The following is a 26097-nucleotide window of genomic DNA, read 5'->3' on the forward strand; positions in this document are numbered from 1 at the left end:
GTTTCTGGCCCAGCACTGCCCTGCCTGGCAGGGAGGGAAAGTTGGCTAGGGCAGCAGGTAGCTGCAGAACCCTGGGCGGGGGGCGGGGGGTTGGAGAGGACCGGGACCCGGAGCCCTCGCCTTTGGGGAGCATCACGGGCTGGGACCTGCAATTACACCGACTAGCCACTAGGGGTCAGGCCGCCTCTGGCTTGTACTCCGTCCCAGCAGCCTGACAGCATCCCCTGTTTCTCAGGGATCTCTGAGCACCCTCTGAGATCACGGTTTGCACCATGCTGCACAGGGGACTGGAAAAATGATAGAACAGGACCCAGCCCACGCCCTCCTGGTGGGTAAAAGTCTCTAGGCACGGGCAGTATCTGAGTTTGAATCCCCGCTCCACCTCTTGTTACTGATGAGACCTGAAGCAATTACTTCTGCTCTGAACTTGCTCCCTCCCCATCCTCAACCTGCAGTGGTAATAACCTGCCTCGCTAGTGCTGTGAACGTAGCCGTTCGGACAGGCCAGCTCCTCTCAGTGGTGCCACCCCAGTCATCCCAGGCCTGAGTCTCCGGCCACGGACTCGGGGGTGCGGGCAAGCCCACTGACTCCATTTTCTGTAACAGCCAAGACCTCATTCCCCGATTCCATGGGCACCAGTTTCGGAGCTCTGCCCCCTTCCTAAGTCAGGACTCCTGCAGGGATAGGGCCCTGTGGGGGAGCCTGCTGCCCCGGGTTATCTGTCCACACTGATCATGGCAGCCCCCCTGTGGGCCCCTTTGCCCAGCCTGCCTGGGGTCCTGTCACCTGGGTGCCACACGTCTCTTGCTTTGCTCTCTGGGGACTGGAGGCCGCAGGCCCAGAACCCCCTCACCTGCCTCTCCTCGCCCCAGGCCAGGGGAATCTCCCTGTGGTCCAAGATGCTCTGTCGACCCTGCTTCTCCAGGACACCTTGCCCACAAGGGAGACATCACTTCAGCCATCCCTCCTCCCTTCCCCTTTGTTCTCCTAAGGGCTTGGGCTTTTGGAAAAAACAAAGTCCAAAAGACCCATAGGCACCTTCCGCTTCAGTCCTGGAGAAACGGGCCCCGCGACCGGCTGCTCCTTGAATGCAGAGAAGGAAAAGCAAGATGGGGTGGGGAAGCAGATTTCAATATAGGCAGTCCCTGCTCTGCACGGTTCCAATATGCACAAATTTCCGTTACCACGGTATAGTAAAATAACAGCAGTCCCCCAGCCGCACAGTTCCAGTACCCGTCACCCTGTGTATTAACTGAGTAATTGCACCGGGTACGGACCATGGTGAGCTCTCCAGCCTGCAAATCACTACCTACATCACAGTCGTGTGTCATCATCAGTGACCATCTGGCGCTTCTTTCAAAGTCCGTGGGTCACCGGTCACCGCGCACGTTACTCCGTTCCCGTGCAGCCGGCGGTCGGGAGCTGCGCCGCCTTCCGTGATGAATACACTTGCTATTTTGCAAAAGTGCATCCGTGAAGCCGGGACTCGGCCAGCAAAGGTGAGAGCGGCGAGGAGCAGGAAGTGTTAACCCTGGAGGTCACGCCTGGATGCGCCAGCAGTGGGGTCCCAGAGGAAAGCGCTGCAGAGGAGCAGGGACGCCAGCAGCCGGGGGAGCCTGGCGAGGCTGAGTCTGGAAGGACCATGTCCCGAGGCTGAAATCTACCACCTTAACCACTTCCAAGTGGCTGGTTCTGTAGCATCGTGTACATTCACACTGTCGAACAAACAGGGACTGCTCCACAAACTTGTGCATCCACGTTGTGCAGACTCACGCTCATCTCCTCTGGGTCGTTCCAATTTTAGCATCTGTGCTGCTTTCGAACAAAGAAATAAGCACTATCACTCTCAGTGTTTCTGATATTTTAAGATAGAGTGTTCTACATAAATATTCATTTTACTATTTTTTAAAAAGATTTTATTTATTTATTTGAGAGAGAGCATGAGCCAGGGAAGGGGCAGAGGGAGAGGGAGAAGCAGACTCCCCACTGAGCGGGGAGCCCAACGCGGGACTCAATCCCAGGATACTGGGATCATGACCTGAGCTGAAGGCAGCCGCTTAACCAACTGAGCCACCCAGCTGCCCTAGTTTTACTATTTTTATTTGCCTATGTATTTATAACCAATAAGAAAGTTTTTAACATTTGGGAGATCATAGGACAATCACACTTGTCTGACGGCTTTTTTTTTCTCTCCACATGTCCATTTAAAAACTATTTTTATTGAGATAAAATTCACATAACATAAAATTCACCACTTTAACCATTTTAAAATGTATGATTCAGTGGTTTCTAGTGTATTCACAATGTCCTGCAACTATCAAGATTGCTTTGCATGGGGGCGCCTGGGTGGCTCAGTTGGTTGAGCGCCCCACTCTTGGTTTCAGCTCAGGTCATGATCTTGAAGTCGTGGGATTGAGTCCCGTGTTGGTCCCCTGCTTCAGATTCTTTCTCCCTCTCCTCCCCCTTTACCCTTTCCCCTCTGCCCCTCCCAACTCGAGCGCACTCTATCTAAAATAATAAATAAATATGATCTTTAAAAAAAATATTGTTTTGCATAATTTCAACTTGCAGAATTATTTTTACTGTCCCGTGCCTCTCTCCCAGCTCCTGGTGGCTGCTGGCAACCTTTTGCATCCTTGCTAAAGGGTGCACCCAGTCTCCGCCTCCATCCTCACCTGGCGCTCTCCCTGTGTGGGTCTATGTGTCTGGGTCCACATTTCCGTCTTTTGTGAAGACACCAGTCATTGGATTTAGGGCCCACTCTCATCCAGAATGAATGACCTAATCTCAACTTGATGACATCTCCAAAGACCCAATGTCCAAGGAAGGTCCCATTCACAAGTACCAGGGGGTAGGACTTGAACATGCCTTTTGGAGGACAGACCTCCCAAATCCCCAGATATCCCAGCAAGGACTCTTCATGAGGATTCACTGAAAACTTTGTATTTGTGTCCCCTCTTCTCAAAGTCTTGAGGAAATGAAGGAGTGCATTATGGCTGCCGTTTTGATCATGAACAGAGATAAACTGCAAAGGCCTGAATTAGACCAGGGATTGACATGTGGGTGTGACACACTGGGCAGTTAGTGCACATTTATAATATTACAGAAATAAGCTGTGACTGTTTCTTTACAATTAGGCTTTGATGCGTTTGTAACTTACTTGCTGAGTAATAACTTTTTTTTTTTTTAGTTCTATTCTTTTAGAATCACCTTGTAATTCACCTGGAGAAAACAAAAGGGCTCTGTTTATTTACTCACACCCCTAAGATTTATTCCACACCCATACCAAGCAAGATGCAGTTCCAAGCACAGACACACTAAGATTTGCCATTACCAAGAGAAAGTCCTTGATCTCATGGGGTCACGTTCTAGTTGGGGGCACAGACCACGAGTGAGAAGCACAGATTATGTATTGTGCAGAGAAACATGCTCTGAAGACAATAAAGTGATAAATAAAGGGGAGAATGGTGGGGAAGGTGGTCGAGGTCCCCTCTAGAGGGTCACACTTGAGCAGAGGGCTGATGAAGAGAAGGAGTGAACCCTTAAGGACTCTGGAGGGAGAGCATTCTAGAACAAGGGAAAGACCCTCAGGCTGAGGCATCTTGCTGTCACTAGGGACAATAGGTCAGCATGCCAAGGTGGACAGAGGTAGGTAATGGGTTTGGAGGCAAGCCAAGGACCAGATCACTCAGGGTCCAAGTGGTCAAGCCAAGGACCATTCTCCGTCTAAGAGGGATGTGAAGCCACAGAGAACTGATCACTCTGTCTATGTTTATAGAGACTGTTCCCCTTGGGCCGGCAGGCAGCTCTCAGGCAGCCCAGGTGAGGGCCAGTAGATTGTCAGATAGGATTTTTAAAAAGCAAAAACCAACTATGCGCTGCCTATAAGAAATCCACTTTAAATACAAAGGCCCCAATAAGTTAAAAATAAAGGGTGGGAAACAATAGACTGCTCCAACACTGATCCAAGGAAAGCCAGAGTGGCTATGCCAAAATCAAATTAAATTATAGGGCAAATAACACCACTAGGAATAGAGGGACATTTCAACATGATAAAGGGGTCAATTCATGAAAAGGACACAATAATGCTGTATGTTTATGCATGTCATCACAGACCTTCAAATTCATGAAGCAAAAATGGACAGAAGCATAAGGAGCAAGACAAATGCACAATTGTAATCCAACATTTCAACACCTCTCTCAAGAATGCATAGAACAGGGGTGCCTGGGTGGCCCAGTCGGTTAAGGTTAAGCATCTGCCTTCAGCTCAAGTCATGATCTCAGGGTCCTGGCTCAGCGGGGAGCCTGCTTCTCCCTCTCCCTCCCCCTCTCCCTCTGCCTCCCTTTCCCTCTGCCTGCCATTCCTCCTGCTTGTACTCTCTTTCTCTCTCTGTCAAATGAATAAATAAAATCTTTTTTTTTTTTTTAAGATTTTATTTATTTATTTGAGAGAGAGAGAGAGAGATCACATGAGAGGGGGAGGGCCAGAGGGAGAAGCAGACTCCCCACTGAGCAGGGAGCCCGATGCGGAACTCGATCCTGGGACTCCGGGATCATGACCTGAGCCGAAGGCAGTCGCTTAACCAACTGAGCCACCCAGGCACCCTGAATAAATAAAATCTTAAAAAAAAAAAAATGCGTAGAACAAGTAGATAGAAAATCAGTAAGGATATAGAAGACCTGAACAACACTTTTAACCGACTTGGCCTAACTGGTGTTTCCTGGAACACTCCACCCAACAGCAGCAGAATGTAGCCCCTAAGGTTGGGAGATATCAGTGTGTATAGATGTGTGTTGAATATCATGGGGCCAGGGGAGGTCACCTGGGCAGTGTGGTTAGAACACAAAAGCGGTCTGAAGACTGTGCATTGGGCCAAACTTTAGGGGTAGGAAAGAGGAGGGGGGTCCAGCAAAGGAGGTGGAGGGGGGGTGGCTTGAGGAGGGCCAGGTGAGGGAAACATTGAAAGGGGATAGGGCCCTGCCCTGTCAAGCCACCCAGCAATCCAGCAAGATGAGAACTGAGGACTGATCACTGGATCTGGCCATGTGGAGGCCACGGTGACCTGGACATGAGCGCTTGCCCAGGGATGTGGGGGAGTGCCTGATCATTATGTTCAAGATAGGGTGAGTGGCTGTCCCCACCCACACTCATTTTCAAGACATTTTGCTGAAAAAGGCTGCAAAGAGATGGAGAGGAGCAGGCAGGCAATATGGCAGGGTTTTCTTTCCTTTTAAAGAAGGGATGCATTCGAGCAGGTTGGGCACCGCAGGGAAGGATCCAGGAGGGAGAGGAAAACATTTGGGAGCCAGGGGAGAATTCAGAGGTGATGTCCATGAGAAAGGATGGGGCCCAGTGCACGCAGGGAGCCGTGGCCTTGGTGGGGGACACAGGTTGTTCTTAGGTGAGAGAAGGGGCGGGGTACCTCCAGAGAGGAGCACCCAGGGCAGCGTCAGCGGTCTCCGAGGGCCTGTGGGCAGGAGTGACCCGTAATTGTCTGTCCTTGGACACAAATTTCTCTAACCTCCCCAGTGGGTGGGGGGATGCAGGCCGGGCCACAGGCTGGCATTCCCCTCTGGTCACTCCCATTACTCGCTCTGGGGCCGTGGGCAAGGGATCTGGGTGACCTTGGGAACGTGAGCTTGGTGGCGCCCCCGGGCCGGGTGCGCCACGGGCCGGGGAGGGGCCCGGGGCTCGCGCGTGTCCTCCTCCGTGTCACTAGGGGGCGCCAAGAGACCGTTCTGCTCGGTCGGGGCGCTGCCCCTACGCCCCCCCCGACCACGCCCAGCGCGACTCGCAGCCTCCAGGAACCCGACCTGGCTCCAGCCTCACCCTGAGGCCCCTGGACCGAAGCGGGACGGAAAGGGGGTGGGTCCCGAGACGAGCTCATCGGAAAGCACCCCCTCCCCCGTGAGCGAAGGGCAGGTGCAGTCCGCGCTGGCAGCCGAACGGCGGGGCCCGCCTGGCTTGAAGCAGCTGGAAGGTCAAAATCCAAAATGTGCCCTGTGGACCGGCGGCGGCTGCTGCGACCGCCAGCACACGGTTCCCTGACGTTCGTCCCACAGCCTAAGTTAACCAAGCACCAGCGTTGGGCCGGGCCCCGCTGCATTCCTCAAGGAAGGAGCCCTTGGAATGAAAGATTGAATGAATGAATGAATGGGCAAGTCCAGTATGGTATATGGAGGGAGAGGAGGGGCGATCCCAGGCGCAAAGCCTGAAGGTGCAGGGCCAGCCAGTCTTCTGTCCAGGGGCTTGGTGCCACCCCAGGGTCGGGAGACTGAGAGGCAGGGTGAGGATGGTACTGAGCCCCCAGCTCGGGCTTGAAGAGCCATCCAGTGCAGTATCTTAAAGAGAGGGGTGGGGGGCGCCTGGGTGGCTCAGTTGGTTAAGCGACTGCCTTCGGCTCAGGTCATGATCCTGGAGTCCCGGGATCGAGTCCCACATCGGGCTCCCGGCTCAGCAGGGAGCCTGCTTCTCCCTCTGACCCTCTCCCCTCTCATGCTGTTTCTCTCTCGCTCGCTCTCTAATAAATAAATAAATAAAATCTTTAAAAAAAAAAAAAAAAAAGGGCGCCTGGGTGGCTCAGTTGGTTAAGCGACTGCCTTCGGCTCGGGTCATGATCCTGGAGTCCCTGGATCGAGTCCCGCATCGGGCTCCCTGCTCGGCAGGGAGCCTGCTTCTCCCTCTGACCCACCCCCCCTCATGTGCTCTCTCTCTCTCATTCTCTCTGTCTCAAATAAATAAATAAAATCTTTAAAAAATAAAAATAAAAAAAAAAAAAAAGAGGGGTGGGGAATGGACCTGATCTCCTCTGTGTAGACAGTTCACCGATATCTGATAAAAATACAAGCCGCCTAGCAGCTACTATCATCCCCCATCAGCTTGGAACGAGTTCTCTTTCCAACACGCACCTCCCCCCGCCATCCCGTGCTGCCCCCTGCCAATTGAAGCCCCTTCTACTGTGGACAGGGGAAAGCTGAGATGCCTAACGGAGCAAGCGGTGGGAGAGGCCTGGTTTGGGTGAAGGCCCCCCCCACCCCCCGACCCTGCTCCCCCCAGGGGCAGCTTGGAGGACGATGGGGGGGCGGGCAGAGTCCTGCGCCAGGAGGCCAAAGGGGCATCTCACAAGAGATCTCCCCTTGCAGCCCCCAGGGAAGTCTAGCCAGCCAGGGAATAAGAAATTTAGAGTGCTTAGCACCTGGGTACAGCGAGCAATCAACATTGACCATTCTTATGTGTTGAACAAGCAAACATCTTTATAAGAGAGAAATGCAAGCACTTTGAGTCAATGTATGAATCCTTGTAGATCGTTCAAATTTTTCCGATTTCCATCCTCTTAGAAATAACACTTCTAATTTTGAGCCTATCACACAGAGCTGCAAAACCAAAGCCTGCCACTCTGCTGCCGTGGCTCAGGGCCAGGTTGCAGAGTCTCTTGGATGCCCAAGTGGCTGCACCTCCTGGGGTCTCCTGAACAGTGCTGACTCATGGTGCAGACTGCAAGCAGCCTCTCTCCATCTGCCAGGTCGCTGCTGGGTTTCTGGGCCTCAGATGGTATGTGGTCAATTCAGAGTTCACTAACCTGCACCTAAAAGATTTCCCTCTTCATCCCTGTTCCTACGCCAAAGGACATGATGGAGGTGGGGGGGGGGGCTCAGCAGAGTGCTTAGCTCTGAGTGAGCATTCAGTGTTAGCTGCTGGTGGTGTTATTCATTACCATTGTGATCACAACACAAACTCATTGCAGTTGCTTTATTTTTTTTTTCCTGGAAGGTTATTTAGATCTGTCTGGGCATATCACACAAGGGTGAACTGATGGAGGGCAGGAGGATGGGGTATTAATCTGTCCCCTCTTCCATGAGCTCCTTAAAAACAAGAATCATCTGATTAGTTTCCGTGTTCCAGCAGCCCCTGGGGCTTGGCACTGGGTAATTGAGCAAGGATAAGCATATTGTATGTTTCCCAGTTTTCCAAAGATGATTTGGGAGAATCAAATCATCCCATCACCATCCTACCAATCAGGACTCAGCTCTGTGACTGTGCACTTTGATATAAAAATAACGCCTTTGGCTTCCATTCCTCCACCCAATTTAAGAAGCAAGTTATGAGTTTGAATTTTCAAAGGCCAATTAATGCTCCTCAAAAGAAACTGTCACCTCTAAATCAAGAATGTGGACAGCCTGGACTCCCACCTTTATGTCATCTCAGGGTAAGGGAAGAGATCCAGGTGGATGGGAGCTGGGAGGAGCTTTAGTCGGCAGGCATCTCAGCCCCTGCCTCGTGCAGCCCCAGATGCTGAGGCCCATGGAATGACAGTGCCAGCCCCCACTACTAGCAGAGCATCACTGTTCTAGATAGATGCTCTCACCTAGGTCTCCCACTAGGTCATCATAGCATCCCAGGGGGAATTACTTCGTCATTAGCAGCCTGCACCCACAACAACTTGGCTTTATCCCACTGTTCAGTTGGGTGTCATCTCCTGGCTTTACCTGACACGGCCTCTGCAGTCAGAGCTCCAGCTGCAACCTTCAGGCCCCTCTGTCTTTGTAAAGGCTAGTTCCTCTGCTGGGACTGTCCCCTTCCCAACCTCCCCTCTTTCCAAACGAGCAATGTGGCATGCCCCTCATGTCCTGCCCCTCTGAAAAACGTTCTCTTCACGTGTATATCTAATAACACATATGTCATGACTATTTTATTTTATTTTATTTTATTTATTTAATTGACAGAGAGAGAGAGACAGCGTGAGAGGGAACACAAGCAGGGGGAGTGGGAGAGGGAGAGGGAGAAGCAGGCTTCCGGCCGAGCAGGGAGCCCGATGCGGGGCTCGATCCCAGAACCCCGGGATCATGACCTGAGCTGAAGGCAGTCGCTTAACCAACTGAGCCACCCAGGCGCCCCACGACTATATTTTAGCACTCAACACATTGTAGTCATTCATTCGTTCAACGCAATAATACAGGTTAAATGCTTAGAGCAATGTCGGTCACACGCTAACTGCTCCAAAAAAAGAAAAAAGTTAGCTCTCATCACTAACACCATTCATTCATTCAGTATTCATGGAGTGTCTCAGGCTCTGTGCTGTTCGGCCACAGCAGCGAACAAGACAGCTGTAGTCCCCAACCACCCTACACAGCCCACGCGCCAAGTCAAGTTCCCACCTTTAAGATTTGTGCTGCGGGGAAACGCGGGGGCCCGCCCAGAGCTGGGACTACAGGTCCCAGAAGGCAGCGCGGCGGCGTCCCCGGGGGCCCGCATGCGCGCATGCGCAACGTCGTGACGCCGCGGCGGCGAGCGGGCGCTAGTGGCTGAGGCGGTGGGCCGCGGGCGGGGCGGGCTGGCGGGCGGCGGCCTTTAGGGCGGAGCCGGCGCCCGCTCCCTTCAGTCGGCCGCGGTTAGCGGACGGTCAGTTTCGGGCGCCCGTTTCTCTCGTTCTTCCGCTCGGCGCTCGCTCTCGTGCGGAGCCGCGGCCGCCTGCCCAGCGCTCCCTGCGGGTCCCCAGCGCAGCGCCATGTCGGAGCCGGGCGGCGGTGGCGGCGAGGACGGCTCGGCCGGCCTGGAGGTGTCGGCCGTACAGAACGTGGCCGACGTGTCGGTTCTGCAGAAGCACCTGCGCAAGCTGGTGCCGCTGCTGCTGGAGGATGGCGGCGAGGCGCCGGCTGCGCTTGAGGCGGCGCTGGAGGAGAAGAGCGCCCTGGAGCAGATGCGCAAGTTCCTGTCGGACCCCCAGGTCCACACGGTCCTGGTGGAGCGCTCCACGCTCAAAGGTGCGGGGCCGGGGGCCGGGCGTTGGGGCTCCGGGCGGCCGGGGTCGGAGGGCTGGGGGCCGGGGGGCCGGGACGCCGGGCGCTAGGGCCGGAGCGGCCTCCGGGCTGCAGATGCCCTGCGGGATGGGTCCCCGCGGCCGCCCGGCGAGGCCGGCGCCACACCCCCTGCCAGGCCGGAGCCCCGGGGGTGCCCCCTTCCGGGTCGCGGGGAACGAAGAGCGGGTGTCCCTGTCTTGCCGTCACCCAAAACAATGGGATCGCTTTGTCTGCTCGGGCCTCAAGATGGCCGAGTTGGGTGGAGACAGCGTCTCCCGGGCTGAGCGCGGGCGGAGGCCGCATCCCGGCCTCCAATGTCACATGAGCTTTTCGGTTTCGATTTGTGGCCAGGCCAGGCGGTCCTCGGGAGGGATGTGTCAGGGGCAGACCCGCGGAGCCGTGCGCGGCCTGGGTGTAGGGCTCAGAGCTGGGGGGAGCCCTGGCCGACGGGCGTCCTGGCCCTGCCCCGGCAGACCCAGGTGCTGAGGCCCAGAGAATGACAGGGGCCGGCCCGGGCCGCGAGCAGAGCATCCCTGTTCTGGGTGGATGTGCGCTCCCGGTCTGCCTCTTGGTCCTCACAGCGTCTTTGCGGTCTGGGTGTATTGCCCTATTTCACACGCGAGCAGACAGGCTGAGGTGAGATGACTCGCCCAAAGTCACCAGCTAATCCTGCTTCCTGGACTAGACTCAGCATCTCAGTGTCCGGTACACTGCTGGGTTTCACTAATCATACCCTTATATTTGTGTAATACTTAGATGATCCTAATGGTGACCCTGTGATATTTGAGTCTAGTTTACAGATTCTTTTTTTAAGATTTTATTTATTTGTCAGGGAGAGAGAGCGAGCGCACAAGCAGGGGGAGCCGCAGGCAGAGGGAGAAGCAGGCTCCCCGCTGAGCAGGGAGCCCGATGCGGGACTCGATCCCAGGATCTCGGGATCGTGACCTGAGCCGAAGGCAGACGCTTAACGGACAGAGCCACCCAGACCTCCCTAGTTGCCAGAATTTTTTTAAAAAGAGAGAGAGACTTGGGTTAGGCACCTACTTGGGGAGAGGGAGCAAAAGGTTTGCATATTGCAGCAGTCTCCTCAAATAGTGACCTTCCCAAAGCAAGGCTAGACTCACCTTGAGAGTTGAGCTTGTCTTCAGGGAGTTTCCGGACTCTGTAGGACCACTTGGGAGTGGACGGTGAGCATATCTGACAGCACAGAATGGGTGTGGCACCGTCCATCTGGGAACCCCGGGGTGATGTCCACGTACATTTTAACCTTAGAACTAGGGGATTGGCCATTGTCTGAAAATGTTTGCCATCGAGCTTCTTATAATCACAAAAAAGCTGTACGGTTCTGTCAGTAACGGGATTTATACTGCCTATCTCACACACACACACACACACACACACACACACACACACCCCACTTTCTTTCTGATAGTTTGTTTCTTTCAAAGGCCATTTCAGGAGATGCTTCATTGTAGCCTCTGTTTCTGTGAGAGGGTGAGAAGGTCAGAGTGTGAAAGAATATTTTTCTTAGACTCACATGGAATGTTCAAAGCAAATGAGCCATTCAGACATATTTAGGCTATTAATGTTGCTCAGGGTTTTCTGTTATGTTTGGGGTTATGTTTTCCAGCATGGAAACCACTAGTGTTAAAAAAATTTTTTTAACCCACCTACTCTTTCAGAAAGAGTATGTATTTAGTCATGATAGAAAATTTAAAGTATACAGGTAAAGGAAAAATCACCTGGAATCCTTTGACCTAGGTGTAGCCAGTGTCAGCATTTTGGAATCTGTCTTTCTGGTTATTTTTCAGTGAGTATGCATTATTTTATTAAAATGTATCTTAATTTGTATTACTGTATTTTGAGTAGTTTGAACTTGGCTAATTCTTGATCATATTTTCATTGCACAGTTTATGTATTAAAATCGGTGATTTCTACCTTGAATCTCAGTTTCTTTTTATGGAAAAAAAATGTAAGTTTTGTTTTTGCTTCTACACTGCTCATCAGTAATTGACTTTTCTCAAACATTAGAACTGAACTTTGCTAAAATTACTAGGGGGAAGCCCTATTTCTGTAGTATGCTTTTTAGTGCAAATCATCTTGATGGTACATTTTCTTATTTCCGCAAAGCAAATGTCCAAGCATCCAGGTCTTGACTCCATAATGACTTGCACTTTTGAACGTTGACTAAGGAATGAGAGTGTCTAAAATTGAAATCCTACCTCATTCTGTATTTATAAAAATAAAAAAGTATTTCTAGCAATTCAGCCTGTCTGTAATTTATTTTTCACTTAAAAAATTTAAAGAAAGACTGTATGGTTCCATCAGTCTTATTAGCATCCTGACTAAACTAGGATAATTTAGACCTAAGTCCAGACCCAGGTCAGTTGATAGGAGGGCTTTCTTCCCAGTAATTTTTGAGTTAACATTGGCTTTTGCACATTTAATCAAATGTGAGCATCCAATAGCTACTTACAGTAAGAAGGTAGGCTTGCTCTATAATGTGGAAAACAAATCTAAATTGTGTAAACTGAGTAAAGACTGTCAACAAGAAAGAAGTCATAATTTAGTGAACAAAGGAAATTGCTTTTATTTTATCCTCCCCCACTTTCTATGGAAAGAATTTTCCAAACACTTGTAATTGAATATAGAAGCATTTTTACATGAAGATATGTATGTGTGTGTGTGTTACATATGTGTGTATATATATATACACACACAAAGAATTTATTTATTTGACAGAGAGATTGAAAGCAGGAACACAAGCAGTGGGAGTGGGAGAGGGAGAAGCAGGCTTCCTGCCGAGCAGGGAGCCCAATGTGGGGCTTGATCGGAAGACCCTGGGATCATGACCTGAGCTGAGGGCAGACACATAACGACTGAGCCACCCAGGTACCCCTGAAGATATATATATTTTTAACCACCCCAGCTAACTGTAAACTTTCTGTTTAAGTACAGTATTCCTTAAAGTGTAGAATAAAGATTGCGAATTTAGTGGTTTATTTTGATACTAAAGGATTGGAGAGTTGGTGGGCAGGGGGATGTTAGCTCCTCTGAATTGAAAAAGAGAAATCTCTTTCCTGTAATTCCTGGCCTGTAGAAAATTGTTTTCTTCATAGTGTCCTTCTAAAATTATAACCAGGGGCGCCTGGGTGGCTCAGTTGTTAAGTGTCTGCCTTCGGCTCAGGTCATGATCCCAGGGTCCTGGGATCAAGCCCCGCGTCGGGCTCCCTGCTCCGCGGGAAGCCTGCTTCTCCCTCTCCCACTCCCCCTACTCGTGTTCCCTCTCTCGCTGTGTCTCTCTCTGTCAAATAAATAAATAAACTCTTTAAAAAATAAAATAAAATTACAGCCAGATAGGTGCTCATTGCTTAATAGGCATTTTACAATTTTAATGACGTTCTGTAGCAGTTTTTACCTGAGGTGCATTTTTGGTTGGGTGGTAAAGGTAGGAGCGGGTAAGAGATGCTCTGGCTTGGTGGCGCCTGGGTGGCTCAGTCGTTAAGCGTCTGCCTTTGGCTCGGGTCATGATCCCAGGGTCCTGGGATTGAGCCCCGCATCGGGCTCCCTGCTCCGCGGGAAGCCTGCTTCTCCCTCTCCCACTCCCCCCGCTTGTGTTCCCTCTCTCACTGTGTCTCTCTCTGTCAAATAAATAAACAAAATCTTTAAAGAAAAAAAAAAGTAAAAAAAAGGAGAGATGCTCCGGCTTGCAGCTGGTGAAACTGGAGGATCCAGGAGGGCTCTAGCTTGTTAGTGACCAGGCTGGGATCAGGTGCTGTGGGTTTTTGTTTTTGTTTACATTTGGGTGTCTTAGCCTTAGTACTTTGTCTTTAAGACTGAAAATAATGGCTGCCTTTAGTCAATACTTATTCTAAGCTTGGGATTCTAGTTTTTTCTAAAATATATAATTTAGGGGGTTTTACCTCCCCTTCATTAGTGCAGAGATGGCTAGGGACTAGAATGTGAAAGAGAGCTAGAACTTTTTACAGTCCTCAACTTCTTAGAGATACAGCAGTGTGGAAGGTTTAATGGGGAATGTTTTTTGTGGATTTTAAAAATGATTTTTCTGAGGACTTAATTTCCCTAAAGGATGAAGAAATGATGACTAAAAAGTACGCATTTCTGGCCTTTGCTTTTTCCCCAAAATGGTTAGTAAAATGGTTAATAAATTCACAGGAAGACTTTTCTGTGACAGCACACTGCCTGGAAGCCCTCGGCCAGGAGTCCGTCAGCCGGGGTTCCTACTGTCCTGTGCTGTCACACCGTAGGCGGGGCCCGGCACCCTTCGTAGGACAGACCGGTCTGCAGCTCGCTGGGTTTGACTCTGCAGTGTAGCATGACAAATGACATTTACGGGCAGCAAAGGGAAAACCGTCATCACTGTTTTTAAAAAGTAAAGATGGAGGGAAATTGTTTGCCAGCGTTGTAGCGTATTATGTGGGCTTTAACCCTCCTTCCCGTTGCTAACGGTATTATGAATGGAAGTCTTCAGGTTGAAGAGAAAACTCAGGCTTTCTCACCATGCCCTGAGCCTCGTGCCAGAGCAGGGAACGGTTGTGGCAAAGAAGTCACAGCCCCTCAGAAGGAGGACAAAGGGGTGATGGGCGTCGAGGTGACGGGAAAAAGCATCAGATGCAAACATGTGAGAGAAAAGGGGGAGAACGTCTATGATAGTGATCAACCAAAATAATGTGGTGTTCGTATGCTTTGGATTTTAAGAGGAAAAGAAGATCAAAGATAAGGAGAACCAGGAACGTGTAACAAGGAATTTGGTAGTTTGTGTGGGCCAAAGAGAGCAGCTGGCTGCCTTTAAAGGCTGGATGGAGAAGACACTTGCCCCGAGGCTGGGAGAGAGTGGGGGGCGGGGAATGAGGGAAAGATCAAGGACGCAGGGAGCTGGGCGGCCTCCTTTACCAGTTTGCTGGCCTCCTCTTACCTTTCGTGTTCACCACACTTTGTGAAAGCCCGCCTGGTCTCCCTGGGGGAGGAAGTCCGAGTCTTAAGGTAATTGAATGCACACCTTTTTTGTTTCACTAAGTGAGATGTAATACTCACCTAGTTCACAGTATAATGATGCAAATCACTCTTAGTTTGAAATACATTCAGCTGGTCTTTAAGGGGCACCTGGGTGGCTCAGTCATTAAGCGTCTGCCTTCGGCTCAGGTCATGATCCCAGAGTCCTGGGATCGAGCCCCGCATCGGGCTCCCTGCTCCGCGGGAAGCCTGCTTCTCCCTCTCCCACTCCCCCTGCTTGCGTTCCCTCTCTCGCTGTGTCTCTCTCTGTCAAATAAATAAATAAAATCTTAAAAAAAAAAAAAAAAAAAGAAATTTACACAGATTCGTGCTAAGTGACATTTTAAACATCTCTAGAAATTCAGTCAACTCTCAGAAGTTAACCAAAGAAATGTCCCCAGGTCACTAAATGTGTATCAGTGTGGCTCGCAGCAGAGGACCTGGCGAGGTGGCTCCCCACTTTCTGTACCGGCACTTTGATTCCCGGAATGTATTAACAGGCGGTACATTAGTGGGCCGTTATGTATTAATCAGTAACCCAGTAACAGCAGCAGTAGGAAAGGGATTCAAACTTGACTGAAAGCCGTATTGCCTGATAAAATATGCAGATTGTGTTAGCTATAAGCTTCTAAATATAGCAGGATTAATAGCTTCTTTGTAATTAAGAATTAACTATCAAGTGTCTTGCCTCCTCTGAACAGTTAAAAAAAATGTTTCTGCAGAAGTAAAATGTTACACTATTATTATTTGGAAGATGTAATAATTTATAGGGAGGCAAAAAGGTTAAATTATTTGATGGCAGTTTATAAAACAATGACGGGTTCTTTCTACTAGGAATCAGACATACTCAGACTTCATTTGATCTCTTTTTATGGAGAATAAGCATTAAAAAACTAATGGGAAATGTATTCTGTGACTTCCATAAATACTATCATCAAAAGATCAATTAGGGTTTTAACGAAGCGGTAGAGGATACCTACTGGATACTCTTGTCTGAGGATTGTGTCTGGGTGTGCCTTCCCGAGTTCAGGCCGCGTTCTGCTGCATTGCAGTATTCCCGGTGGGGAGCTGGGAGCTGGGCGTTCCCAGCGGGGCTGAGACCGAGCAGAGCCGTGACTCATCTCATGGCCTGGCGCCCGGTTCCTTTAACCCTGTTTGCATTAAGAAGTGCAGGCAGCGTGGCTGGATGCTGCATCCAGTGGGCATGTTTTCTGTGTGATTTTATTTATATAGATGGTGAATTTTGTCTCGGAGGAAGAAATGATTCAAAGTTAACATACCATGCTTTTAGTTTCATCAGTAATTTCCTTTAATGATTATAAAGTGTTACTTTTCCAAGTACTGTTTGGATGCTATCTTGATGACGTATATTTTATATAATTCATAGAACAGAATTTGGAAAGTTGAGGGAGAAAATATTTCATAATCCTACCAACCTGACAACTGTTTTAGTTTGGGAGTATTTCTTTATGTTCTGTTCATATGCATGCATTTTAGAGATTGCAGTCATATGTGTGGTTGGTTTCAGGCATTGTGATCTGTCTTGTGGTTTATCCACATTTTGGTAGTTAGAAAACCCAATTGATTTGTTTAGTTGTTTTTTGTTTGTTTGTTTTAAGTTAGTCATTTTAAAAAAACATCTAGGGGGGTGCCTGGGTGGCTCAGTCGTTAAGCGTCTGCCTTCGGCTCAGGTCATGATCCCAGGGTCCTGGGATCGAGTCCCACATCGGGCTCCCTCCCCAGGGGGAAGCCTGCTTCTCCCTCTCCCACTCCCCCTGCTTGTGTTCCTGCTCTCGCTGTCTCTGTCTCTGTCAAATGAATAAATAAAATCTTAAAAGTAAATAAATTAAATAAATAAATAAACAAACAAACAAACATCTAGGAAGTACCTGGCATAGTAGAATACTTGGCCACCTCCTCTCACTTCCTAAAATTAACTAAAAACACTATTTTGGAAGAGTTATTGTCTTGACAGATATACTAATATTTTTTATCTTTTAGTGTAAACTTTGTATTTGTCTCATCTTAAATAGCTTTTGCTCAGACTGTATACCCAGATTTTCATAGTTGTTGGTGCTTAAAGAAACTTTATAGACCACCTAATTTAATATCCTACCCCTTCCTCTGCTGCCCCTTGTATTTACTTTTTATTTTTTTTAATTTTAATGCTAGTATAGTTAACATACAGTGTTATACTAGTTTCAGGTATACAATATAGTGAGTCAGCACTTCTGTACATTACTCTGTTTATCATGAATGTACTCTTAATCTCTTTCACCTCTTCCACCAATCCCCCCACTCTGCTGCCCATTTTCCATTCATGAATTTGAAATCCAGAGGAAGAAAAATGACTTTCCCAAGATTACTTCACCAGATCTGCTGCCGTCGCTCCTACATCATGATTTAAAAGTGAAGGCGAACCACACATACCATGTTAATCCTTGGGTAGAAATTTTTGCCCAAGGTGACAGAATGATATCATTCTATCCAAATGATAGAATATATTCTATCCAAATGGTAGACTATATCATTGCAAAGATAATTCAGCTGGAGCATTTGTGCATCTAGTGGATCAGTACTGGATCTAGAGGTTTGGATTATTTCCCATTCTTACAAATTTTAAGTTTTTCAATTGTGGTTTTTTAATGATTTAGAAATTTTGTTCAGGGGCCTCTGGGTGGCTCAGTCAGTTAAGCATCTGACTCTTGATCTCAGCTCTGGTCTTGATCTCAGGGTCATGAATTCAAGCCCTGCATTGGGTTCCAATGCTTAGCCTGGAGCCTACTTAAAAAAAAAGAAGAAGAAATTTTGTTCACATGCATCTTGAGCTATCTTATTGAATTCCAGTCAGCTTTTTTAAATGACTACTGTGCATGGTGTTTGCTGTGTGGAATCCAGCATGGTCCCTGCCTTGCAGGAGCTCACCTTTGGGGAGGAAGATGCATTCATAAATCGACCCCAGAGCAGGCCCTGAAAAGTGGTATGAGAGCAGAGGGGAAGGCTAGGTGAATGCCTCTCGGTGACCCTGTGGGTGTTTGTTGATAACGATTTTCTTGATGGTTGTTTGCACTTGGCAGGGGCGCTTGATGAGGGCTGGGGCGGGCCATGTGCTGGGGAGGACCCTGGGTTTGGAATCACAGACTTCTGAATTCTCACTTGTCTCTTTCCAGACACATGTTTGGGGCAATTTACTTAGATTTCTTACTTGGGAAACACAGGTAAAAATAGTCATGCCAACCCCCACAGTGTTGTTGTGAGCGTTAGGTGTGTGATAGACCTAAAGTACTTAGTAAAATGCCTGTCCATAGTGAGCGTTGAGTAAACACCTGAGCAGAATACCCAGAGTGGGAAGTGGCAAGTGCCTTCTGTGTTGGGAGTACGAGGGATGAGCCTGCCCAGAGGGGGTGGTGAGCACTGGTGTAGGGAACCCCTCCTCGCAGGGCCAGACCCTGCTCTAGTGCTTCCAGCACCCCCGGCAGGCCAGTGCCTCCCGACTTACAGAAAAAGAAATAGAGGTGCAGAGACGTTAACTACCTTGCCCAGGATCACACAGCAAAGTGCCTGGGCCAGGAGTCAGAAAAAAAAATGGGTAGGAAGGGAAAAATAGGTAGAGCCAAGTCATGTGTGGGTTTAAATGTCAGGTTGGGGGTAGGGTGAGCAGCTGATATTGACATGAATTTGATATCATATTTATTACAATTTGTAGAGGATGTTGGTGATGAAGGAGAAGAGGAAAAAGAATTCATTTCCTATAATATCAACATAGACATTCATTACGGAGTTAAGTCCAATAGGTGAGTAGTGTGAATATAATGTTACCTCAGATTATAAGCTTGTGAGAATTGAATGTAGATCTTAATTGACTCAGACAGACATTAAGAAAACTCAAGATTTCTGCTGTTTAAATTCATGTATTGAATTTAAATTAAATTAATTCATGTATTAAATTCGTGTATTGAATCACCTTTGATTTCGTGTATTGAAATTCAGAGGATTTCCAAGTCAATATAAATTCTAAAATATTATTTATTTTAATTGCTATGTCATGGCATCCATTTTAGGTTTGAGCCAAAATGTACTTAACATGTATAATAATCATTCTCAGATTATATCAGAATTTTCTTTATTGTAAATAACTAGTAAAAACCTAGTAAAGATTCTTAGGTAGAGATCTCATTCTTTTTAGTATAAATCCCTAAAGAAAGTATTACTGGTTCAGATGCAATGTGTCATTAAAGTCTTTAATGCATGTTACCAGATTTTTCCCACCTTCTAGAAAAGTGGTGTCAATTTACACTGCAGTAGACATATCCAAATTTAAATATGTAAATGTTTAATTTATACTGCATTGGCTTTTTAAAACTTTTTATTTTAAATAATTTCAAGCCTACAAAAGAGTGGCATGAATTCTATACAGTTGATAATCAGATAGCTGTTGTTAACATAGCCACATTTGCATTATCGCTTATTTTCTTGAACCATTTGAGAGTTAGTTATAGGCCACACCTGCCCCTTTACCCCTAAATACTTCAGTGTATTTCCTAAGAACAAGGACACTTCTATTCATAGCCTTGATACAGTTTTTAAATCCAGGAAATACTGGTACAACTCTACTCTTTATGTACTGTGTGCACACTCACATTGTCTCAATAATGTCCCTTAGAGTAATTCTCCCTTGATCCAGAATCTAATTCTATGTCTTTCATGACGTTGACATGTTTGAGAAGTACACACCAGTGGTGATTAGACTGTGCATTTTTGGCAGGGATGCTATTACGACTTTTCCTTCTCAGTGTGTCACATCAGGAGGCTTCAGTGACTTTTTAGAATAACAAAGTATTATGTGTAAAGTACTGGCCTGGGAATGGAAAATTAAAATACTAATTTTTTTGAACTATTAATTCAACCATCTTTGAGCACCTGTTATGTGTAAGATTTGGCAGTAGGTATGCAGAGAAATAAAACCTGGTTCCCAAGAAGCTTGTGGTCTTTGGGGAGAAAGCTCTGCAGATACACAACTAACTTACTACTTAGCAAAATCTTAGAGGCGCAGAACAGCATGAAGCATGGAGATTGGAGAGAGTGATTCTGGTTAGGGAAGGCCCCATGGAAGAGATGCCAGAGTTGGGTTTTGAAGGTTGCTTGGAATTTCAGCAGATGTAGATTTCTTAAACAAAGACACAATGGCACATCACGTTTAGAGAATGGGACATCATTTTAAGTTGTGTCTTGGGTGGGGAAGAGGGTACATAGCAGGAGATAAAACTGGAAGAGTTGATTTGGGCCAGGCTTGGGGGGGGGGCCTGGAATATCCTCTTGCCACTTTAACCTGGGGGTGACTGTTGTTTATTAAAGCCGGTATGTGACTGACTTAGTGCCATTAAGGAATGGTACAAACTAGCATAAGATCAGATTTAAGTACATCATGGCTTGTAACTTGCAGTTACTAGGGAGGTTTGTTTGAGGCCAAGATTATGAACTCAACCCATATATTAGACAAATTAACTTTGCCTGGTTTCATGGTCACATGCCAAACCTTAACCTTGATTCAGTTGTTCTCACCTGAGTAAAGAAAGGTAAGCAGTGTGTTTCCCTATTAGAAAAGCAATTCTTTAACGTGTTCTTAATATGACTTTTGAATTAATTCATTCAAATGAATTTTTAATTTGTGTGCAACACACAGAGGGCAACAGTTACTAAAACTGATTAGGAATGAGGCTCTTTGTTCTAATTTGTTCTTTTGCTTTCTTTTAGCTTGGCATTCATTAAACGCGCTCCAGTAATCGATGCGGACAAACCAGTGTCTTCTCAGCTCCGAGTCCTCACGCTCAGTGAAGACTCACCATATGAAACCTTGCATTCTTTCATTAGCAATGCGGTGGCTCCTTTTTTTAAGTCCTATATCAGAGAGTCTGGCAAGGCAGACAGGTAAAAACCATTTTTCCTTTGTTGGTTTGAATGTCCTATTTCACTTAGTGTTCACAAGACACCATGAAAGATGATGTGAAATTTGGGAATTGGGAGGGCAAAGCTAGTAAACCATATAAATCTGTTGCATCAATAAGATGTATATTATTATTGTCTGACAGATGTAAAATAATAGGATCTTTTGGAGACCAACGGCACACTAAAGTTTGAAGTGTTTGTTAACCTTTTTAGGGATGGTGATAAAATGGCTCCTTCAGTTGAGAAAAAGATTGCAGAACTTGAAATGGGGCTCCTTCACTTGCAGCAGAATATTGAAATTCCAGAGATCAGCCTGCCAATTCATCCCATTATTACAAATGTTGCAAAACAGTGTTATGAACGTGGAGAAAAGCCAAAAGTTACAGACTTTGGAGATAAAGTTGAAGACCCAACTTTTCTCAATCAGTTACAATCAGGAGTTAACCGCTGGATCCGAGAAATTCAAAAAGTAAGAGCATGGTATTGAATATGTTGTATAAAGTACTTTGCTCTTCAATGTCTCTGAGAAACTGGTCTGAGTTTTTGTCAATGAGGTGATGTGTCCGATGATGTTAGCAGTGCTCTCCGTGGGTCCTGGGACAGTGTGCGGTTGTTTAAATATTAACCCTGAGAGAGTGTTGATCCCAGCTGCCTTATACCTTTGCTTTCATTTATTAAACCAATTATAGTTGACAGGGAAGGAAATCTACTTGAAATATAAAAATTACGTTGTAATGCATGTGTTTAGTTAATGATACTTTTCTACCTTTATTTAAATAGTGAATACTCTTGAATATTATCTGTCCTTAAAGGTGACCAAACTTGATCGAGACCCTGCCTCAGGAACAGCCTTGCAGGAAATTAGTTTTTGGTTAAACTTGGAACGTGCACTATACCGTATACAGGAGAAGCGAGAGAGCCCGGAAGTTCTCCTCACTCTGGATATCTTGAAGCACGGCAAGCGTTTCCATGCCACTGTCAGTTTTGACACTGACACAGGTAAGCACTGGAGCTGATAATGCGATCAGTAAGTTATGGGTCTGACTTTTGTGAGATCTTATGATTTCAGTGAAAGTCAGTAGATGGACCATCACATGATTTTCCCACACACATTGCTTCTCCTTCTGGAGTTTTGAGAACATAAGCCAGTTTCTAGGCCTGAGTAGAGAGTCCTGGGAGTTTCCCTCCTGTTTCTCAGTTATTTGGTTCCTTGAGTAGACAGTACTTTTTTAGTATAAAGTCAAGTGTGCTTTTGACAATCCAAGCAGGAAGACAGTTGACATTAAGCAGAAGTTATTTGCCCACAGGACTGTGGAAGGAGAGCTGGACAGTGCTTTCTCTTCCTCTTTTACCTGTCCCCTTTTCCCCATTCTCTGCCTTTCTCCCTGTTCTGAAAGTGGTCAAGATAAATTTAGTTTTCTGTATGCACAGCAGTGTGAGTGATGTATTAGCACATGCTGGGCACTCCAGGGTTTGGATGACCAGGCATGGTTGGGCACTTCTCTACAGCTCTGCCCCCAGAGAATATTAGAGCAAGGAATCGGGCTGCAGTACTGGTCATGCTCTTTTCCTACCCCTCCAAAAAAGGCATGCTACCCACATTTTAAATGTTAACGGAAGTTCCAGGTAGAAATCTTCTAGTTACGTGGATCACATTGCACATGTTACCTGGGCATTCACTAATGCCGAAAGGCATGCCTTGAAATTTTCTTTTTAAATACCTCTGAGACTTTTATTTCTTTCCTAATACTTTTTGTTTTTTCTTTCTTCTTTTTTTTTTTTAATCTTCTGCTAGAGGAGTCAGAAAGTACACTAGACCCAGGTGCTTCTGGGATTCTGTGTCCATAACACACTCAGCTCATACGAGCCACGGGTGTACCATTTATATTTTAGTGTTCCTAAAGGTGATAACATTGTAGTTTTTCTAAACTTAATGTTATTCGTAGAACATTTAGATGGTATAGAAAGCAATGAAATTCATGGGTCCATCACCCACAGCCTTTAGAGTATGCGTGAGTTGACTGATATTCTTAAAAAAGCAATGAGACCGTCATTAATTAACAGGGATCATCCTGTTAATAACATGTTCCTTTTTTTCAAATATCATAAATAGTTTCTGTGTCACTGACTCTTCTGCGACAACAGAATGTCCCGTTGTGAAGCTGTACTGCGGGTTACTTACCCGGTGTTAGGCTGTAAGCAGTATCCTCTTAGTTGTATTCCTTTTTCCTAATGAAGGTATGGTTGACTTATAACATTATACCTGTATTACTTTATATGAAAACCATTAACCGTTTCTCTGTTAATCTAGGTCTAAAACAGGCTTTGGAAACTGTGAATGACTACAATCCTCTGATGAAAGATTTTCCTCTGAATGATTTGCTGTCTGCCACTGAGCTGGACAAAATAAGGCAGGCACTTGTTGCAATTTTCACCCATTTGAGAAAGATCCGAAACACAAAATATCCCATTCAGAGGGCACTGCGTTTGGTGGAGGCAATTTCAAGAGACTTGAGTTCTCAGTTACTCAAAGTATTGGGCACCAGAAAATTGATGCATGTTGCTTATGAAGAATTTGAAAAAGTAAGTTTTAATATATCAGAAAACCAACCTCAGGGCACGGAGATGAAAACATGCTGTAATAATAAGCTTCCTTTCATAAATTATATCCTAGGTTATGGTCGCATGCTTTGAAGTCTTTCAGACTTGGGATGATGAATATGAGAAGCTTCAGGTGTTATTGAGAGACATTGTCAAAAGAAAAAGGGAAGAAAATCTGAAAATGGTGTGGCGAATCAATCCTGCTCACAGGAAGCTCCAGGCCCGCCTTGACCAAATGAGAAAATTTCGACGCCAGCACGAACAGCTGAGAGCGGTCATTGTCAGGGTCCTGAGGCCACAGGTATGCATCACATTTTTAAAATAACGTACATGGGTTGTTTTTATACCCTGCTCTCTTTTTCTTAGAATGCACATGAACTACTTACTTCTGTTCTGCACTGAATGACTCTTGAGTTCCATTTGCATCCTTTCACTGTCCTCTCTATGATATAGATTCTGTATTTTCTTTTTTTTTTTTTAATATTTATTTATTTGACAGAGAGAGACACAGTGAGAGAGGAAACACAAGCAGGGGGAGTGGGAGAGGGAGAGGGAGAAGCAGGTTTCCCATGGAGCAGGGAGCGCGATGCGGGGCTTGATCCCAGGACTCTGGGATCATGACCTGAGCCAAAGGCAGACGCTTAATGACTGAGCCACCCAGGCGCCCCATGATTCTGTATTTTCAATCCAAATCTTCTCCATCCATTCATCCCTCCCCCAAAAATGCATGGACCCTAGAGCCAGACTTCCTGGGATTGATTGATTGATTGATTGATTTTAAAATATTTTATTTATTTATTTGACAGAGAGAGAAACAGTGAGAGAGGGAACGCAAGCAGGGGGAGCAGGAGAGGGAGAAACAGGCTTCCCGCTGAGCAGGGAGCCCGATATGGGGCTCGATCCCAGGGTCCTGGAATCATGACCTGTGCTGAAGGCAGACACTTAACGACTGAGCCACCAGGTGCCCCTCCTGGGTTTTATTTATTTATTTATCTATCTATTTAATTTTTTTTTTTAATTTTATTTATTTGAAAGAGAGTACAAGCAGGGGGAGCAGCAGAGGGAGAGGGAGAAGCAGACTTACCACCGAGCAGGGAGTCTGATGTGGGGCTCGATCCCAGGACCCTGGGATCATGACCTGAGCCGAAGGCAGCTGCTTAACCAACTGAGCCACCCAGGCGCCCCCAGACTTCCTGGGTTTTAAATCCTAATTTCATTGTTTAACGAGCTGTGTGACTTGGACATGTTTTTAACCTTTTCCCCAGATTCCTCATTCATAATTGCATATGTCTGAGATTTATTAAAAGAATTAAATGACTCCTTTTCTTTGTACATGCTTTTTTTCTTCTTAATTTACCTTTTTTCTTCACCAGTGATTTTCTTCCTTTAAAAAATCCAGTCCAGGGGCGCCTGGGTGGCTCAGTAGGTTAAGTGTCTGCCTTTGGCACAGGTTGTGATCCCAGGGTCCTGGGATCGAGTCCCACATCGGGCTCCCTACTCAGCGGAGAGCCTGCTTCTTCCTCTCCCTCTGCTGCTCCCCCTGCTTGTGCTCTCTCTCTCACTCTCTGTCTCTCTCTGTGTCAAATAAATAAAATCTTAAAAAAAAAAAGAAATCCAGTCCAGGGGCACCTGGGTTGCTCAGTTGGTTAAATGTCTGCCTTCGGCTCAGGTCATGATCCCAGGGTCCTGGGATCGAGCCCCGCATCAGGCTTCCTGCTCCGCGGGAAGTCTGCTTCTCCCTCTCCCCCTCCCCCTGCTGTGTTCCCTCTCTCGCTGTGTCTCTCTGTCAAATAAATAAATAAAATCTTAAAAAAAAAAAAAAAAATCCAGTCCAGAAATAATAAGTGGACTGATATACAGTTGACCCTTGAACAACATGGGGGTTAGGGGTGCCGGCTCCCTGTGTAGTCAGAAATCTATATGTAACTTTTGACTCTCTAAAAACTTAACTACTAGGGCACCTGGCTCAGTCAGTGGAGCATGCGACTCTTGATCTCGGGGTTGTGAGTCCAAGCCCCACCTTAGGTATAGAGATTACTTAAAAATAAAATCTTAAAAAAAAACAAAAACAAAAAAAAACCTCCCTCTGCCCCTCGCCCTGCTGTCATGCTCTCTCACTCTCTCTCTCAAATAAATAAAATCTTTAAAAAAAACCCAAAACAATAGCCTACTATTCAGCAGAAGCCTTACTGATAACATAAAGAGTTGATTAACATATTTTGTATGTTATATATGTTAGACACTGTATTCTTACAGTGCAGTAAGCTAGAGGAAAAAAATGTTACCAAGAAGGTCATAATGAAAAGAAAATACATTTACTATACGGGATCAAAAAAAACCTGTGTATAAGTGAATGCGTAGTTCAAACCTGTATTATTCAAGGGTCAACCGTATATGAATGGGGGATCTATAAATGAATGGATCTCTGACAAAGCCAATATATAGCAAGTGTTAAATATAGACTCTAGGTGGGGACATACGGGTGTTCAGGCTGTAATTCTTTCTGCACTCCTATAGTTTAAAAATATTTGTAGTAAAATGTTGGGGGGTGTCCAGTCTAGAAATCATGCCATGCAGGAAGCTTCATTCACTGCATGGGAGTGCCCACTATTTGTAGTAAATTGATAATAATGAATTCTCAGCATCTTTTTGTGCCGTGCGCACGGATCGATGTGTGCAGGCATGCGTGTGTGTGTGCTGGCTTTAAATGTTAGCCCTTTATCTGTGGGAGATCTGGT

General features: G+C 46.5%; 1 protein-coding gene across 1 annotated transcript in view; it reads left to right on the forward strand.

Moving 5' to 3' along the window:
- Window positions 1-9339: 9339 nt before the first annotated feature.
- Window positions 9340-26097, forward strand: part of DYNC1H1 (dynein cytoplasmic 1 heavy chain 1) — a 68195-nt gene continuing 51437 nt past the window's right edge. The window contains exons 1-7 of the mRNA XM_032405956.1: window positions 9340-9763; window positions 18519-18606; window positions 20567-20740; window positions 20972-21227; window positions 21571-21757; window positions 23070-23341; window positions 23433-23660. Coding sequence (XP_032261847.1) covers window positions 9508-9763; window positions 18519-18606; window positions 20567-20740; window positions 20972-21227; window positions 21571-21757; window positions 23070-23341; window positions 23433-23660 — 1461 coding nt within the window. The 5' untranslated portion in view covers window positions 9340-9507. The remainder of the gene's footprint in view (window positions 9764-18518; window positions 18607-20566; window positions 20741-20971; window positions 21228-21570; window positions 21758-23069; window positions 23342-23432; window positions 23661-26097) is intronic.

This window comes from Phoca vitulina, unplaced genomic scaffold, assembly GCF_004348235.1.
Source record: "Phoca vitulina isolate PV1807 unplaced genomic scaffold, GSC_HSeal_1.0 scaffold7, whole genome shotgun sequence".
Classification (NCBI taxonomy): Eukaryota; Metazoa; Chordata; class Mammalia; order Carnivora; family Phocidae; genus Phoca; species Phoca vitulina.